Source organism: Orcinus orca, chromosome 1, assembly GCF_937001465.1.
Source record: "Orcinus orca chromosome 1, mOrcOrc1.1, whole genome shotgun sequence".
In the NCBI taxonomy this organism is placed as follows: domain Eukaryota; kingdom Metazoa; phylum Chordata; class Mammalia; order Artiodactyla; family Delphinidae; genus Orcinus; species Orcinus orca.
Window position 1 is genome coordinate 204,765,442 of NC_064559.1, and position 17,169 is coordinate 204,782,610.

Genomic DNA, 17,169 nt, shown 5'->3' on the forward strand with positions numbered 1-17,169 from the left:
ATTTGTCCTCCGCATGACAGCACACACTCCGTAATTGTAAGGTACCGCTTACCCCATCCTCCTCACCTCAGCCCACCCCACCTTTGGACTACAAACGCCTACAGAGGCCTTAGCATCCACTGCTTCCTGACAGCAGACGGACAGGCAGGAGCACTGGTCCTCAAGGTCCCCCGACTGGAGTGGGATTCGGCTGAGTCTGTGGCTGAAAAGCTAGAGCCCCTGGCCAAGAAAACCTAACTCTGGGCAGCAAAGACGGATCACCAGCCCAAAGCTCGGTGGCGTCGGTTGATTACAGCGAGTCCACTTCCTACCAACGCACTGAGAGGGTCCAAGTACATTTCCCCCCCCTCCAACTTGGCAGGGGAAACGCAAAGGTGACTAAAGACGAAGAGGCTGGCAGCGGGGCCACCCAGAAGGCTGAGGCTGCGAGAGAGAAGAAACCCTGATGGAGTAAGGCCTACCCCGAGAGGGAAGGGCCGGAAACGATCCAGCCTCTCTCACCCCTCTCCTCAAGCAGGGGCCCTCGCAGCTCAAGCCTGGGGGGCCTCTCAAGGGTCCCGCCACCGACCTGGCCAAGCACAAGTGGGACCCGAGGGGCCGGCAGGCGGTAAGTGGGGGGGCCCTCGGGCGCCCCCGGGCCCCTGCTCGGGAATGTAGTCAAGGAGGGGTCACGCGGGGAGGGGCCGGGCGGCGAGGACCCGGGGAGGGGCGGGGCCCCGGAGGGGGCAAGAGGTCGGAGCCCCCGGCTTCCGAGGCTCAGGGTCCCCACCGGGCTCCCAGCCACCCGCCGAGCGCCCCCTCCAGCGGGGTCCCCGCCAGTACAGCGGGGCAGTCCCACTACCCTCACCTGGCTCGGCTGCTCTGCCTGCTCCGAAGACGCCATCTTTCTGAGGCCTGACTAGTCTATCGCCGCTGGGCGAGGCTTCTCCCAAGCACCCTCGCTCTCGCTCTCTCGCCCAGACTAAAGTAGCCGGAACTGAGCTGTCGATGGGGGACGCCCGGGGAGGAGAGGGGAGCTCCCACGTCCCCACACCGCTTACTGTTTCCATTAGGTCTCTGCTTTCCAGCAAGAACGATGCCTGTCCTTTTTGCTTTCTTATATGTATATTATACTTATTGAATTAAATCTCTGCCCATTTTCACAGTACCTTGGGCACATGTAGGGACACCCTAAGTATTTAATAAATGAACGAATGTGAAGAAACCTGGAAATAAATTAATTAACTGATGGTTCAGTCGGGTGCCTACCATTTGCCAGGCACTTCGGTAGCCGCGAGAAATAAAAAGATGCAAGACTCAACCCCTGCTCTCAAGTCTAGGCCAAATACACACACACACACACACACACACACACACACACACACACACACACAGACACACGCAATTACATCTTGGAGCTAGGAGTCTGATAACGGTATGCAGGTCTATTAGGAGAACTCGGAAGAGGGGGCTTTTTGGAGAGGAGAGGCTTCTACGAACCGTTTTCACTTTATAGCGGTTGAGTTGTTAGATTTTAAGCTAATTGTGAAATTATACGAAAGGGTTGCATACATTAGAACTATCAGTCAGTTACATTGCAGTTGTTTTTTGATCAATGATGGTGTATTCAAAAGGGTTGCCTCAGTTAACAATTCCTCCTACCAAACAATTTTACATGTCTTTTTCTCATAATATCTGATTTCCTTTAATAAACAAAATATGAAAGAGATTGACCCTGAATGAATACGGGCTGATAATTATTCCTTGTTTATATAGAATGCCCCCCCTTTTTTAAAAATTTTATTTATTTATTTATTTATGGCTGTGTTGGGTCTTCGTTTCTGTGCGAGGGCTTTCTCTAGTTGCGGCAAGTGGGGGCCACTCTTCATCGCGGTGCGCGGAGAATGCCCCTTTTTAAGCAAGGAAACTTTCTGATAATTTTTAAATTATTACTTTAATCTTAAATGTTAGTTTTTCAGGAGTGAAAAACACAGACTTTTCCATAAGTAACAGTATTAGAACAAAGACAAATATATTGTCAAGCAGCATCTAAACAATCTCAACAGTGATGTGGTTCGCATTTACCCTTTTGTCTCTGGTTTCTTTGAGACCTTAATGTTTAATCTAGTTATTTAAGCATTTCGTTCCGAGGTCCCAACCCAATTTGCAGAGCTGAAGCAGGGAATCGAAAGAGTGGAGCTATTTCCGTGCCTAGCACAGCCATGGCTTGTGGTCCCAAGAAGCACCTGAAGCGCGTAGCAGCTCCAAAGCATTGGATGCTGGATAAACTGACTGGTGTGTTTGCTCCTCGTCCATCTACCGGTCCCCACAATCTGAGGGAATGTCTCCCTCTAGTTATTTTCCTAAGGAACAGACTTAAATATGCCCTAACAGGAGATGAAGTAAAGAAGATCTGCATGCAGCGTTTCGTTAAGATTGATGGCAAGGTCCGCACTGATATAACCTACCCTGCTGGTTTTATGGATGTCATCAGCATTGACAAGACTGGAGAGAATTTTCGTCTGATCTATGACACCAAGGGTCGCTTTGCTGTTCATCGTATTACACCTGAGGAGGCCAAGTATAAGTTATGCAAAGTGAGAAAGGTCTTTATGGGGACAAAAGGAATCCCTCATCTGGTGACCCATGATGCTCGCACCATCCGCTACCCTGATACCCTCATCAAGGTGAATGACACCATTCAGATTGATTTGGAGACTGGCAAGATTACTGATTTCATCAAATTTGACACTGGTAACCTGTGCATGGTGACTGGAGGTGCTAACCTGGGAAGAATTGGTGTGATCACTAACCGGGAGAGACATCCTGGTTCTTTTGATGCAGTTCATGTGAAAGATGCCAACGGCAATAGCTTTGCCACGCAGCTCTCCAACATTTTTGTTATTGGCAAAGGCAACAAACCATGGATCTCTCTTCCTCGTGGAAAGGGTATCCGCCTTACCATTGCTGAGGAGAGAGACAAGAGACTGGCAGCCAAACAGAGCAGTGGATAAAATTATCTCTGACGTGATTGGGAAAGTCTTTGTACTTATAGATAATACTACATAATTAAAAGCCTCTTTAGTGTTAAAAAAAAGAGTGGAAATGTGCGAGTACCTTATGCTTCTCTGTTATGTTTTCAGCCAGACTGAAAGCTACACTCATCACTTTTTAAAACTGACTTCCTTCAGATCAGCGTGAAGGTTGGGACGTTTTATAGATTTGTTCAGGTTGGAAAGGAAAAACAAATTAACACAGTACAATGACACTGCTTTATGTATTAATATCTTGCATCTATCTATATATATAGAAAGGAGTGCTGTAACAATTCAAGGGAGTATACGGGCGTGTCCTTCATAATACAAAATAAATCCCTGTTGACCTCATTTTGAACGCGCGAATGCAACTCCTTAATATAAGGCAGAAAAAAAAAACACCTCCGGCGTCTGGATTGCGCGACCTAAGTCGGCTTTGAACCCACAGACTACAGCTCCCGGCATGCCCCCGGGGCCGCAGGGAATTAGCTGCAACTAGAACTACATCTCCCGGCGTGCCTTGGTCCCACGCGTGATTTGCTACAGCGAGAACTACATCTCCCGGCATGCCGTGGGGGTGGAGTTGGGTAGGACTCCCGCGCCCAGCCCCCCCTGACGTCCCCGCGTTGGTCAGGTCAGACCCTGAAGATGACGGAGGTGGTCGGGGGACCCAGCGTTCCAGAACCCAGCGAGATCCGGGCTCTAAAGCAGTGTCTCCTGTGTCGCAACCACAGCCGGGAACAGCACGGCGTGGCGGCCTCCTGCCTCGAGGAGCTGAGGAGCAAGGGTTGGCACGGGACGGGGGCGAGGACTTGGGGGGACGGGGGCGAGGACTTGGGGGGCCGGGGCCCGGGCTGAAGGGACCCGGGGAGAGGTGGGGATGTCCGGTGGGGCAAGGCGGGGTCAGGAGAGGCGACTTGGGGCTTCTTGTCTCTCGAGTGGAGCCTTGGAACAGAGATGACTCAGGTGGGTATGGCGACTTAGCAGTTTCATAGCGTTTTCCGGCACTTTAACTTAATTTATCTTGTGTGAGATTCATATGGTGGAGAGGCAGACGGGAAGCAATATGCGAATTAAGACAGACTCTACTTCGGTGCCTCGCCTCAGATGACTCAGATTTTGGATCGAACTCAGTCCACTGTATTTCTGCCACTCAGGCTCCCTAAGGTTGTACTGGGTCCCCCAGCTGAGCCTATGGCGGGGTGGGAGCGGGTTTCCACAGTCAGCTCTGGCAGGTACCTGTGCGGTAAAGAGGGAGCTGTTACCGACCATCCGGGAGGGCCAGACAAGGAACGTCTGTTGTGAGTGACCGAGCTGACAGAAATTCTGAGCCGCATACCGTTACTAGCTGCCTGACCTTGCACTTAACCATTTCTCCATCCCCAGTTTTCTCATCAGCAAAGTGGGTGTATTTCCAGCCCTGATCCACAGGATTGGGACTCTGGAAGGAGATGAGATATTCAAATGACTTACACGTTGCTGGCCTGTAGCAGTAAATTGCTTACCCAAAGAAGTTCTATTGGTTAAACGTGTGTGTCATCCCCGGGCATGTAGTGGACGTGTGTGTCAGCGTGTTCAGGGCTTCCTCCCAGGGTCACCAAGCCCCATAGATATCAGACAGATGTCTTTCAGAGATGCAGGCACAGCCAAAGCACTCTAAATGCTTTAGTGACATGGTTTTTGCCATATAAGTGTTTACATATTTTTTGCTTGGCATGAAGTTGCTTAAGTTTTAGTGCCCCATCCGTGCGGTGGCTGGATGCATTTGGCACAGAGGCTTATGTAAGTGCTTGTGTTTCTGGAGCTCGGCCTATACAAGGCTTGCTGTTCTATTTGGGTGGAAGACAGCATTGCCCAATGATCTTTGTAGTCTCTTGGCTACTTCTCTGCCTACTCTAGTCCCATGAGCATTTTAGGCATTGCCATTACTAAATGGGATGGTACAGACCTGCCCTGGACAAAGCCTCTTGCCCAGTGATCATAAAGATGAAAAGCTACCTTTACAAACTTCTGCCTTCTGCTTCTCTTATACTTTCCTATAGGTTAGTAAGGCTGCCAAGAAAGATACTGTGAGAACATAAAGTCATTTTTTTTTCTTTTTTATAATTTTCTTCTTCTCTTTTTCTTTTTTTTCTTTGTGACATTTGACACATGGGAGAATTTGAGTAGACCACTGAGGAAATGAATGAAAGACTGCTTGTTCTCAAGGAATCAAATCAGACTTTGGTTTGTTGTTCATCCAAGTAAAGGCTCAAGTGCATCCTAATGTGGGTGTAGAGTAGCTGGAAGAAAAACACATTTTCAAGAGCCAGACTGTGTGGGTTGAAATGCGGCTCTGCCACTTATTGTGTGACCTTGGGCAAATTACTTAACTTCTCTGAGCCTTGGGCTTGACATCCGTAAAAATGGGAGTAACAATAGTATCTGCGTTATAGGATTTTTAGGAGATTAAATGCTGTATGTGAAAAGCACTTAGTACAGTACCAGGGACATGGTAAGTGTTATATTAGTACTAGTGGTCATCATTATAGTTATTATAGTTATTATTACCAGGGATTTTTCTAGGCTCTGGGGGCATACTTTTTTTTAAAAATTTATTTTTGGCTGCACTGGGCCTTCGTTGCTGCGTGGGGGCTTTCTCTAGTTGAGGCAAGCGGGGGCTACTCTTCGCTGCGGTGCGCGGGCTTCTCATTGCAGTGGCTTGTCTTGTTGCGGAGCACAGGTTCTAGGCGTGCGGGTTTCAGTAGTTGCGGCACACGGGCTCAGCAGTTCTGGCTCGCAGGCTCTAGAGCACAGGCTCAGTAGTTGTGGCACATGGGCTTAGTTGCTCCGTGGCATGTGGGATCTTCTCGGACCAGGGCTCAAACCTGTGTCCCATGCATTGGCAGACAGATTCTTAACCACTGTGCCACCAGGGAAGTCCCGGGGCATACGTATTGAGAGTGCAAGGACAGATGTAATTTCCCTATGGATACTTGTCAATTACCAAATATTTTATTCCTCTCAGCTTGTGACATTCTGGCCATTGACAAGTCCCTGGCACCAGTCACCCTGGTCCTGGCAGAGGATGGCACCATAGTGGATGATGACGATTACTTCCTGTGTCTTCCTGCCAATACTAAGTTTGTGGCACTGGCTGGGAATGAGAAGTGGGCTTACAACAATTCAGGTAAGAAATGCTGGCCGTATATACTATATACCATCCATCATGATTTATTTTACTGCATAGGCACCTGGTTGCTGTTTGGTTGGCTGTTTTAAGCATTTATGCAGCAAACGTTTACTGAGCACCTTCTGTATACCAGAGCGGTGCTGGGTCTGGGGATGAAGATGAATGAGACGGGCTCAGTTCTCAAATAATTCACAGACCGACAGCAACTAAAACGCAGCAAGGGAGAGAGATCTGTGCTGCAGGTTGGGTCAGACTGTCTGGTCTGAATCCTGGCTCTGCCATTTACTAGCCATGTGACCTTGAGCAAATTATCTAACATTTCAGCCCCGTATTGAGATAATAATTACAGTACCTGTCTCCTAGCGTTGTTGTAAGGATACTAGAACATAGTACATATCAAGCCAGGGCTTCTCAACAGTCCTACTGACATTTTGGGCCGGAGAATTCTTTGTTGTGGGGTTGCTGTCCTGTGTCTTGCAGGATGTTTAGCAGCATCGCTGGCCTTTACCTGCTAGGTGTCAGTAGCATCTCCTCACCCTAATTGTGACAACCAAAAATGCCTCTAGACATTGTCAAATGTCTACTGGGGGTGGGACGGGCAAAATCACTCCCAGTTGAGAGCCACTGATAGAAAGCATTTAGATCTTACCTGGTACACAGTAAGACAAATAAATATTACCTGTCACCATCATTAGCATCATCCTCACTGGAAATACAAAGGGAACTAATATTGACGGGCAAGGATCAAAGACCTAAAGAAGTGTCTTGAGGAAAGTCCCTAGAGGAAGTCACCCTTCAGCGATGGCTTTCCCAGCCACCTTTGTACCTGGGCCCAAGGGACAGCGAACAGTGGCTGCAGCTGCTCCAGTCAAGGATAAGACCCATCCCCAAGCACAGGAGAAGTGCTGATGAGGATGAATGTTTTTGCATACAGAAGTAGAACACACCCACAGACACAAAGACTAACCTAGGGCTTCCTTGGTGGCGCAGTGGTTGAGAGTCCGCCCGCCGATGCGGGGGACGCGGGTTCGTGCCCCAGTCCGGGAGGATCCCACATGCCGTGGAGCGGCTGGGCCCGTGAGCCATGGCCGCTGGGCCTGCGCGTCCGGAGCCTGTGCTCTGTGACGGGAGAGGCCACAGCAGTGAGAGGCCCGCGTACTGCAAAAAAAAAAAAAAAAAAAAACTAACCTAAAGGGAAGTGTGACAGTATCCTGGGTATGCATAAGCATACATTGGATTTAAGTGGCTTTCTTCCATAAAAGAATACAGAGCAGTTTCACACAGAAATAAATGGAAAATGGGGACTTCCCCGGTGGTCCACTGGTAAAAAAAATCCACCTTCCAATGAAGGGGATGTGGGTTCGATCCCTGGTCAGGGAACTAAGGTCCCATATGCCACGGGGCAACTAAGCCCTCGTGCCACAGCTACTGAGCCTGCACGCCACAACTAGAGAGCCCACACGCCACAACTAGAGAGCCCACGTGCCACAAACTACAGAGCCCATGTGCTCTGGAGCCCACGCGCCACAACTAGAGAGAAGCCCACACACCGCAGCGAATGATCCCTCATGCCAAAGATCCCCGCATGCTGCAGCCAAAAAAAAAAAAAAGAAATGGAAGATGGAACAAGAGGGAAAATTAAGGTCCTAGATGGGGACTGGCTTCCCCATGAATCCCTGAGAAAAGGTGCTTCCTTCACCATCTAAATTATTCTAAGTGATCTGTCGGAAGGATGTGCCGACATCCTCGAGGTCTGAGTTGGAGGAGGAAGTGAAAACAGCACTTCCGGTTAATCTGACTCTGACGGGCATTTTCTCCCATGTATCAGATGGAGGTACGGCTTGGATTACCCAAGAGTCCTTTGACAGAGATGAAACAGACAGCGGGGCAGGGTTGAAGTGGAAGAATGTGGCCAGGCAGCTGAAAGAAGACCTGTCCAGCATCATCCTCCTGTCCGAGGAGGACCTCCAAGTAAGCCTCCTCCACAACCCATAGCCACGTTCCTCCAGCCTGTGCTTCCCCCAGCGCCTTAGTTGCCATGCATCCTGCCATAATGATTTCATTGCTTCTTAATTTTTAAGTAATTCTTAGATGACAACCAAGGTTCTTCATTTTCTAATTCTCTCACCTAGAGTAGGAAATTTTCACCCCTCACCCTGCATCAGAATCACCAGTGGAGCTTTTTAAAAACACAGACGCCAAGGCCCCACCTAGACCCATTTAGGCCCAAGGCGTGGGTCAAGGATGTACTGCTAAAGAATGCAGATTAAATCTTAGCTCCATCTCTATGACTTTGAACCGGCAACTTAGCCTCCCTGCTTATGTTTCCTCTCCAGTAGAACTAGGATAAAAATAGTATTGTTAACTCAAAAAAATATCTATTGAGCCCCTGTCCTCTGCCTGACACAGTTCTATGCACAGGGGTGCAATGGTGAACAAGCCAGACACAGTCCCTGCTCTAATGGAACTCAAGTCCTGGTGGAAGGAGGCAGACAAAATAAGCAGCATGTCAGACAGGGCAGTGTGCCAAGAGTGGCGGGAAGGCTCCTGGAAGGAGGCGACCTTGTGGTGATTTTTTACACTTGTATATTTATTGTGAATAAATCATATTAATGCTTTCACATGGTTCAAAATCCAAGAGGTATAGAAGGGTACACAGGTAGCCGGAAAGTGAGACAACCCAAATGTCCGTCAGCTGATAACTAGATAAATAAAATGTGGTATATCCAAACAAGGGACTATATTAGTCAGCCATAGAAAGGAATGGAGTATTAATACAGGCTACAGCATGGATAAAACCTGAAAGCATTACGCTAAGTGAAAGAAGCCAGACACGAAAGGCCACATGTTTTATGACTGCATTTATATGAAATGGCCAGAATACCCAAGTCCATAGAAATAGAAGGTAGATTAGTGGTTGCCTAGGGATGGGGTTGGTGGGGAGTTTTGAGGAGGAATAAGGAGGAACTACTAATGGGTACAGTTCTTTCTGGGTTGGTGAATATGTTCTAAGACTGATTGTGGTGGTGATTGCACTATCACAAGAAGACCACTAATTATACTGAAACCCACTGAATTATACATTTTATATGGGTGAATTGTATAGTATATTAACTATATCTCGATAAAGCTGGGTTTTTGGGGGGTTTTTTTGGCCACGGGGCATGTGGGATCTTAGTTCCCCGACCAGGAATTGAAGCCACGTCTCCTGCATTGGAAGCATGGAGTCTTAACCACTGGATTATCAGGGAAATCCCTCAATTAAGCTGTTTAGAAAAAAAAGGATATACAGGAAAAGTCTGACTCCTGCCTCCAGCCATCCAACTTCCCCTTCCTGGAGACAACCAATCTGTCAGTTTCCCATTCCAGAGATATTTTATATACAAACAAATACATAAGTGTTTTCACCTCCTCCCCTATATCACACAAGTGGAAGCATCTCTACTCTGTTTTATTTTTTTTTAATTTATTTATTTATATTTGGCTGTGTTGGGTCTTCGTTGCTGAGCGCAGGCTTTCTCTAGCTGCAGTGAGCGGGGGCCACTCCTCATTGTGGTGCGCGGGCTTCTCATTGCAGTGGCTTCTCGTTGCAGAGCATGGGCTCTAAGCGCACGGGCTTCAGTAGTTGTGGCACACGGGCTCAGTAGTTGTGGTTCCTGGGCTCTAGAGCACAGGCTCAGTAGTTGTGGCACATGGGCTTAGTTGCTCCACGGCATGTGGGATCTTCCCGGACCAGGGCTCAAACGTGTGACTCCTGCATTGGCAGGCAGATTCTTAACCACTGTGCCACCAGGGAAGCCCTCTGCTCTGTCTTAAAGAAAGATTTGGAAAGTATTCCAGATCAGTTTATAAAAGACATCCTCACCTCTTTTTCACCACTGCATAATATTCCATTTCATGTCTGTACCATGACTTATTTAATGAGACTCCCCCACTGGGGGACATGTGGGTGTCATCAGTCTTGCTCTTCTAGTCAGTGGTGCAAAAAGCTTAGATCAGTGTCATTTTTCACACATGCTTGTGCATAGAATAAATTCATAGAATTTAGTTGAGAAACATTGGCAGGTCCCAAGAGGAGACCCTGAAGGACAAGAGGAAGCTTGTCATGGAAAGGTTGGGGCCAGAGTGTTCCAGGCAGAGGGAGGGCAGGAGCAAGCTTGATTTTTTTTCTTTCTTGTTTTTTCTTTTTCTTATTTATTTATTTATTTATTTATTTTTGTGGTATGTGTGCCTCTCACTGTTGTGGCCTCTCCCTTTGCGGAGCACAGATTCCGGACACGCAGGCTCAGTGGCCATGGCTCACGGGCCTAGCCACTCCGCGGCACGTGGGATCTTCCCAGACCAGGGCACGAACCCGTGTCCCCTGCATCGGCAGGCGGACTCTCAACCACTGCGCCACCAGGGAAGCCCTGTTTTTTCTTTTTTATGAAACAGAAAGGGGGGACTTCCCTGGCGGTCCAGTGGTTAAGACTCTGCGCTTCCACTGCAGGGGGTGTAGGTTCGATCCCTGGTTGGGGAATTAAGATCCCACATGCCCTGTGGCGAAAAAAAAAAAGAAACAGAAAGGGGTCATGAGATCCCTTCCCATCCCAACAGACTAGTATATTATGATACCCCTAGAATAAGGAGCACAGCAGTCCTTACCAAAATAGGGATACCAGAATATCAGTGAGCCTGGCCCTGACAGCTAGGCTCCACAGGGAAGCTTAGGACAGGAGCTGGCAGAGGCTGGCCATGCGACAGGTAGAGGAAAGGTACCACCATCTCGGGGACCATGGGGAGTGAGAACAGATGGGAGGGAAGGGAGGAGCCCAGGGATCAATTACACAGCGTCCTGAGGATTAGAACTGACTGATCCTTGGGACGTTATTAACTGCTCTTGCCTCATTTTCCTAATCTGGTATGGTGGTGGTAATACTAGTACTTACCTCAGAAGGTTTGTACCTCTTGAATTTTGAGCCTTATGAATGTATATTAATACTACTTGTTCGAAAATTGATGCAATATGAAAGTTAAGGATAACTCATAAAGTCACCTCTTCAAAGAGGCCTTTCCCAATCTAGAGCAGCCCACCTCGTCACTTTCTGTCCTAAGCGTTTTACATCAATTTTCTCACTGATACATAGTAAGTGCTTGAGAAATGCAAACGCTTATTATTGCATTTCTTATTAAGCTCCATATTCTAATCTGCAGCTGAAGTTAGATTTACTCTCCAAGAATTTCAACAGTTTGATCTTTCTCTTATGAAGACTATTTTATTTTTTATTATTTTTTAAATTATTATTTTTTTAAATTTATTTTTGTCTGCCTTGGGTCTTCATTGCAAGCACGTGGGCTTTCTCTACTTGTGGCGAGCAGGGGCTACTCTTCGTTGCAGCGCACGGGCTTCTCATTGCGGTGGCTTCTCTTGTTGTGGAGCACGGGCTGTAGGTGCGCAGGCTTCAGTTGTGGCATGAGGGCTCAGTAGCTGTGGCGCACGGGCTTAGTTGCTCCACGACATATGGGATCTTCCCAGACAAGGGCTCGAACCCGTGTCCCCTGAATTGGCAGGCGGATTCGTAACCACTGCACCACCAGGGAAGCCCTGAAGACTATTTTTAATCTAATGCTGTATATGCCAAAAGATTGAGCCTTCTTAAGATCTAGGGTATGATAAGTGAGGTCTCCCTTATTTCACAGACTGAACACGTCATTTAAAAGCTGAGTAGTTTATATTTGAAAAATAGTCGTTCAAAGTACGAACATGTATAATAAAAATGTTTAACGTTAAAATCATCAGAAAGTGGGGCTTCCCTGGTGGCGCAGTGGTTGAGAGTCCGCCTGCCGATGCAGGGGACACGGGTTTGTGCCCCGGTCCAGGAAGATCCCACATGCGCGGAGCGGCTGGGCCCGTGAGCCAAGGCCGCTGGGCCTGCGCATCCGGAGCCTGTGCTCCACAGTGGGAGGGGCCCCAACAGTGAGAGGCCCGCGTACCGCAAAAAAAAAAAAAAAAAAATCATCAGAAAGACTTTTGCTTGAAATAGCCTCATACTGATTCATTGTACAAGTGATCATACACCTCCTCCTTTATATTCTGTACAATGTAGAATGGGTTATTTAATATCAGGATTTTGTTTTGTTTTAATTTTTATTTGGTGTATTGTTATTTACAATATTGTTTTAGTTTCTGCTGTACAGCAAAGTGAATCAGTTATACATATACATATATCCACTCTTTTTTAGATTCTTTTCCCAAATAGGTCATTATGGAGTATTGAGTAGAGTTCCCTGTGCTGTACAGTAGGTCATTATTAGTTATCTATTTTGTATATAGTAGTGTGTATATGTCAATCCCAGTCTCCCAGTTTACCCCTCCTCCCCCTTCCCCCCAGTAACCATAAGTTTGTTTTCTACATCTGTGACTCTATTTCTGTTTGTTTTGTTTTTAATAAGGCACTAAGGCAATATTTTCCTAATTTTTTCACCAGAGGAAAACTGAAAAAATTACATGCCTCTTTCCTGACTTTCAGGCAGCCATATTAGGTAACTTTGGGAACTAGATGTAATGAGTCTGCGAAATTGATGTATTTGAGAGCTATAACATCACGTTTAGAAAGTACTTTCCGATTTCTTAAAGTCCGTATTTGTTTGTCAGATGCTTATTGATGTCCCATGTTCAGAGCTGGCTCAGGAACTCAGCCAAAGTCGTGTCGCAGTCCAGGGGCTCCAGAACACCCTCCAGCAGGTCCTTGACCAGAGGGAGGAAGCCCGTCAGTCCAAGCAGCTCTTGGAGCTTTACCTCCGGGCTTTGGAGAAGGAGGGCAGCATCCTGTTGAAGCAGCAAGGTAGGATTCATCGGCTGGGGGAGTTACACTGAGAACTCAGTAGAGCCTCTCCTTGAGAGAGAGCCAGATGCTTACCATGTGGTCAAGAACAGTGAAACCACAGCTGCTGGCATCTTGAGATGACAGGCTTCTGTCTGCCCAGCTGCCTGCTCTGGCTGGATGTTGGTATGGCTGTATGTGTACATGGTGTGCTGATCTCTGTCTCACATCTGCTTTGCAGAGTCCAAAGCTGGCCTCGGTGATGAGAGGGATGCAGTTGACACGGGTATTGGAGAGAGCTCTTCCGAAACTGCACTTACGAGCCAGATCCTTAATGCGCTGAAGGAGAAACCCGCGCCAGAGCTGAGTTTGTCTAGTAAAGATTTGGAGGTGGGCGAGCACCAGGGACCCTGACCTTTGCAAGGAGAGGCTTGTATCAGGTTTTTTTCACCTCTGCAGACCTTGAATCATAGCTGTCAATTTGCCCATTATTATGCAAAGCATTTGCAAACATCTCATTTAATCCAAATCTTAAACAAAATGGGTGCCCTCCCTCAGATCATCAAACATTATTTTCTGATCCAAAGTAGGTAATGAAATGTCTGACCCCGACAGGGAGGAATAGCAGGACTCAGGCTTCTGAGATGCATCTGTCAGTGGTTGAAAAAGATCCATAGGCCATAGAAGCACATAAAATATCCTTGAGAGAGGCCCACTCGAGGGGATCATCTTGTGCCCTCAGACCAGGGAACTGGAGGCTTGATGAAGGGAACACATCAAAGTGGGTGCTCCTTCTTTCTTTCCTTTTTTTGGGGGGGGGGGATTTGCTGTAGCTTGTGTTTTTGTTTCATCAGTTGTTTCAGTTATTTTATTTTTATTTTATTTTATTTTTGGCCATGGCGAGTGGCATGTGGGATCCTAGTTCCCCGACCAGGGATAGAACCTGTGCCCCCTGCAGTGGGAGTGCAGAATCTTAACCACTGGGCTGCCAGGGAAGTCCCTGGGTGCTCCTTCTTATGCTTCACCCTTGCCCCTGTTCCCAGTACTTCCTTGGTGTAGCTAGAAGGGAAAGAAGCTGTACTGACTTGAGCTTGGCTAAATTTCCTGTGAGCGGAGGACTTTATTGTTGCTCCAAGTAAACTACTCTCTAGATGTCCTTTCCTGTTGGTGTTGTATGGTGAGAAGAGGCCTGTGACAATTGAATATGAAGGAGACCTGGCATTTCAGCATAAAGACATGACATAGACTGATATTGCCGATTCTCACCCCCCTAAAGAAAATTACGAGAGCAGCAGAGGTGCTGGTTCTTAATGGTTCTTACTCTTGCCGCAGTTGGTTGCCAAGGAGGACCCTAAAGCACTGGCTGTTGCTTTGAACTGGGACATAAAGAAGACGGAAGCTGTTCAACAGACCTGTAATCGGGAACTTAGCCTGCGCCTCCAGCAGGTACAGAGCTTGTATTCTCTGAGGAGCATTTCAGCAAGGAGGAGTTCGCTGCCTGGAGAAGTGCAGAATCCCAAACAAGCCAGACGAGACCCCACATAGCCGGCAGCCAGAAGCATGCCAAAGAAAACCAGTGTGACCAGTGTCAGTGTCAGTAAATACCTTCAGCCTAACCTTTGTAGCTCCCTACATACTCCTCTACCCCCTGCCTTCGAGAATGTTCTCCTGGAACAGGCTGGAAGACAGGCTTCATGCCCTTTCCAGAAAAGCTATTCCAGATCTCCACATGGACTCTCTGACCTATTTTGAACCATAGAGCTGCACCAGCAATATCCCACCTCCTCTAACTGCAAGTTCTTATGTTCTCTGACAGTAGTTGTAAAGGGCAGGGAAAAGAAATTGTCATATTTCAGACCCACTATTTTTTTTTTTAACTTTTTTTTTCTTCTACATCAGATAAATGGTATATCTCTTTCAAGATTCAATCTGTTGAACTATGCAACCATCATAGTAATAGACCCACTATTCTTATTCTAAAGATGGAACTGCAGAATTTTAAACACAAAATAACAGTAGAGAAGATGACATATCAGAGTGTTGATTATGGCCACAAACTTGTTTCTCAAGTTAAGGAATTTTTTCGTTTGTTTTAAAGGCACGTATTAAATTTGCAGACCATAGGGACATATGGAGAGTAATTCACCATTTCTAATATCTAATTCAGTATTGTGAAATTATATGCATTACCACAGTGAAACTTTTCAGTTTTCTAATGTGTTTTATCAGCAGGGGGTATAAAACGGTCATTAAATCAGTCTCCATGAGATATGACTCCAGGTCTCTCTGGGTGCAAAGCAGAGACTTCTGGTTTATATTCCCCGTTTCTGTACAAGCTTGTTCTTCGGATTTTGTAATCTACAATGCAGTCTCTTTGCAGGGAAAAGATAATTAGTTACTGACTTATTTGACTTACTTTTTAAGCATACTTAGAGGAAAACAGAATGCTATTAACAGATACATTGGCTAATTATTAAGTAAAGAAATATAACGATAAGTAAGTGCTAGGGCGAGGGAGAGGTACAGAAAACAAACAGAACAAAAAGAACTGTTTCCTTCTGCTGTGCCCTTCCTCAAGGAGGACTCAGACCTATGCAGCGTGCTCTTACTAATGCCTTATGTATTTGGTTCTCACTTATTAGCCCCAATATTTCTTTTTTAATAGCATATTTTATAATGCCTTCTTAATTATCCTTAAATGAAAGCCAGAGCTGATAACCTACCTATGTGCATACCTTCATCAACATAATACCCCCAAATGTAGTATTTCAGAAGAAATAAAGGAAAATAATTTCCAACAAAATGGTGTGTATCTCAGTGTCACTTTCTGGAGATGACCATACGAAAGGCACAATGAAGCTGTCAGATGCGTGTACTTACCCACTGAATTACTGTGAATCTGTTAAGAGGCAGCCAGGCGTGGTGTGTAGTGACCGTCAACTCAAATACCACAAGCAGCATTGCCCTTTATAATGGGATTTCCCAAAACAGTGATGTTCTGGACAGAGTAACACATCTATCCTCGATTTACAAGGTGGCTGCATTCTTGACAGATCCAGGGAACGTTAAAACTGGAAAAAATACTTTGTATTTACATATAAAAGAGAATTAGGTTTGGGGCTAATTTGGAAGAGGTTTTCATCCCTATGATGTATTTACATATAAAAGAGAATTAGGTTTGGGGCTAATTTGGAAGAGGTTTTCATCCCTATGAACATCCAGAATGACATATAAAAGTCAGGTGGGGGCGGGGCTTCCCTGGAGGTGCAGTGGTTGAGAGTCCGCCTGCCGATGCAGGGGACACAGGTTCGTGCCCTGGTCCGGGAAGATCCCACATGCCGCGGAGCGGCTGGGCCCGTGAGCCACGGCCACTGAGCCTGCAAGTCTGGAGCCTGTGCTCCGCAACGGGAGAGGCCACAACAGTGAGAGGCCCGTGTACCGCAAAAAAAAAAAAAAAAAAAAGGGTAGGGGGAAAAAAGTCACGTGGGATATGGGATGATTCTTCATTGTGTGGAACAGTCATGTGCTTTGCAGGAAGAGGAGCATCCTACATCCTACCCCACCCACTCAATGCCAGTAGCAACCTCCAGGTATTGAGGCAACTGAAAACAGCCCCACACATTTTCAGAATGCCCCTGGAGGGGTAGTAATGCCAGTTGAGGATTTTTATAGCAGTTTGTAGTCTGCTCTGTGCCAGCACCTACCACATTGGACCCTCAAAACTGAGTGAGCTAATAAGCAGGGCATGGCTTGTCGCCTCTCATTTTATGCATGAGCAAAGTTGTGCTCAGGGAGGGTCAATGACTTGCCTCATGTCACAAGGCTAATTGGAGGGCCAGGGTTCAAAGGCAGGTCTTCTGGTTCTAATTCCAGTGTTCTTTCTACTTATTTGTATTTTCTCTTAAGTCCACATAGTCTTTCCTACTCTACATCCAGATGACTGGTTTTGTTAATACCAGTGGAATAAGTTGGAGTCAGCTCCAACTGGAAAAGGCCTAATATGTCTGCAACATGACTGCCCAAAGATTTCTAACTGTAGTCACTGTGCTGGTGGTGTAAGAGAAGTAAATCAGCCTTGTGAACGCTGTGTAGTTAGCCCAGTAGTAAAGGAAGCCTGTATGCCAGAAATGATAGAATAGCATCTCTATTCACCAATTCTGTCAACATTTCCATCTTTGCC

The 17,169-nt window shown here is 46.7% G+C and overlaps 3 protein-coding genes and 1 non-coding gene across 8 annotated transcripts in view; 2 read left to right on the forward strand and 2 right to left on the reverse strand.

The window, feature by feature from the left end:
- The window catches only part of PEX14 (peroxisomal biogenesis factor 14), a 140,442-nt gene extending 139,500 nt beyond the window's left edge, over positions 1–942 (reverse strand). For 2 of the 4 annotated variants that reach the window (XM_033432920.2, XM_033432917.2), the window contains exon 1: positions 848–907. In XM_033432920.2, coding sequence (XP_033288811.1) covers positions 848–883 — 36 coding nt within the window. In that variant the 5' untranslated portion in view covers positions 884–907. Of the gene's footprint in view, positions 1–847 lie in introns of all 4 variants that reach the window. The other 2 variants (XM_033432919.2, XM_004272381.4) reach the window with 2 other exon arrangements.
- A 1,226-nt stretch (positions 943–2,168) lies between these two features.
- Positions 2,169–3,003, forward strand: LOC101282327 (40S ribosomal protein S4, X isoform-like). The gene has a single exon (XM_004272380.3). It carries the CDS (start codon positions 2,202–2,204, stop codon positions 2,991–2,993), a length of 792 nt encoding a protein of 263 aa, XP_004272428.1. The 5' UTR covers positions 2,169–2,201; the 3' UTR covers positions 2,994–3,003.
- A 602-nt stretch (positions 3,004–3,605) lies between these two features.
- Positions 3,606–15,792, forward strand: DFFA (DNA fragmentation factor subunit alpha). 2 transcript variants are annotated; one of them, XR_007478556.1, is made up of 6 exons: positions 3,606–3,801; positions 6,022–6,183; positions 8,015–8,157; positions 12,821–13,010; positions 13,231–13,770; positions 14,322–14,382. XR_007478556.1 is itself a non-coding variant. In XM_004272379.4 (6 exons), the coding sequence occupies exons 1-6, from the start codon at positions 3,663–3,665 to the stop codon at positions 14,532–14,534; spliced, it is 996 nt and encodes a 331-aa protein (XP_004272427.1). In that variant the 5' UTR covers positions 3,607–3,662; the 3' UTR covers positions 14,535–15,792. The 2 variants fall into 2 exon arrangements, 1 of the variants encoding a protein (XP_004272427.1); XM_004272379.4 differs by having other exon boundaries at positions 3,607–3,801; positions 13,231–13,379; positions 14,322–15,792.
- LOC117202402 (small nucleolar RNA SNORD77) lies at positions 14,878–14,946 on the reverse strand. Its single transcript, XR_004484741.1, has one exon. It is a non-coding gene; the product is annotated as a small nucleolar RNA SNORD77 (small nucleolar RNA).
- Positions 15,793–17,169: the final 1,377 nt, after the last annotated feature.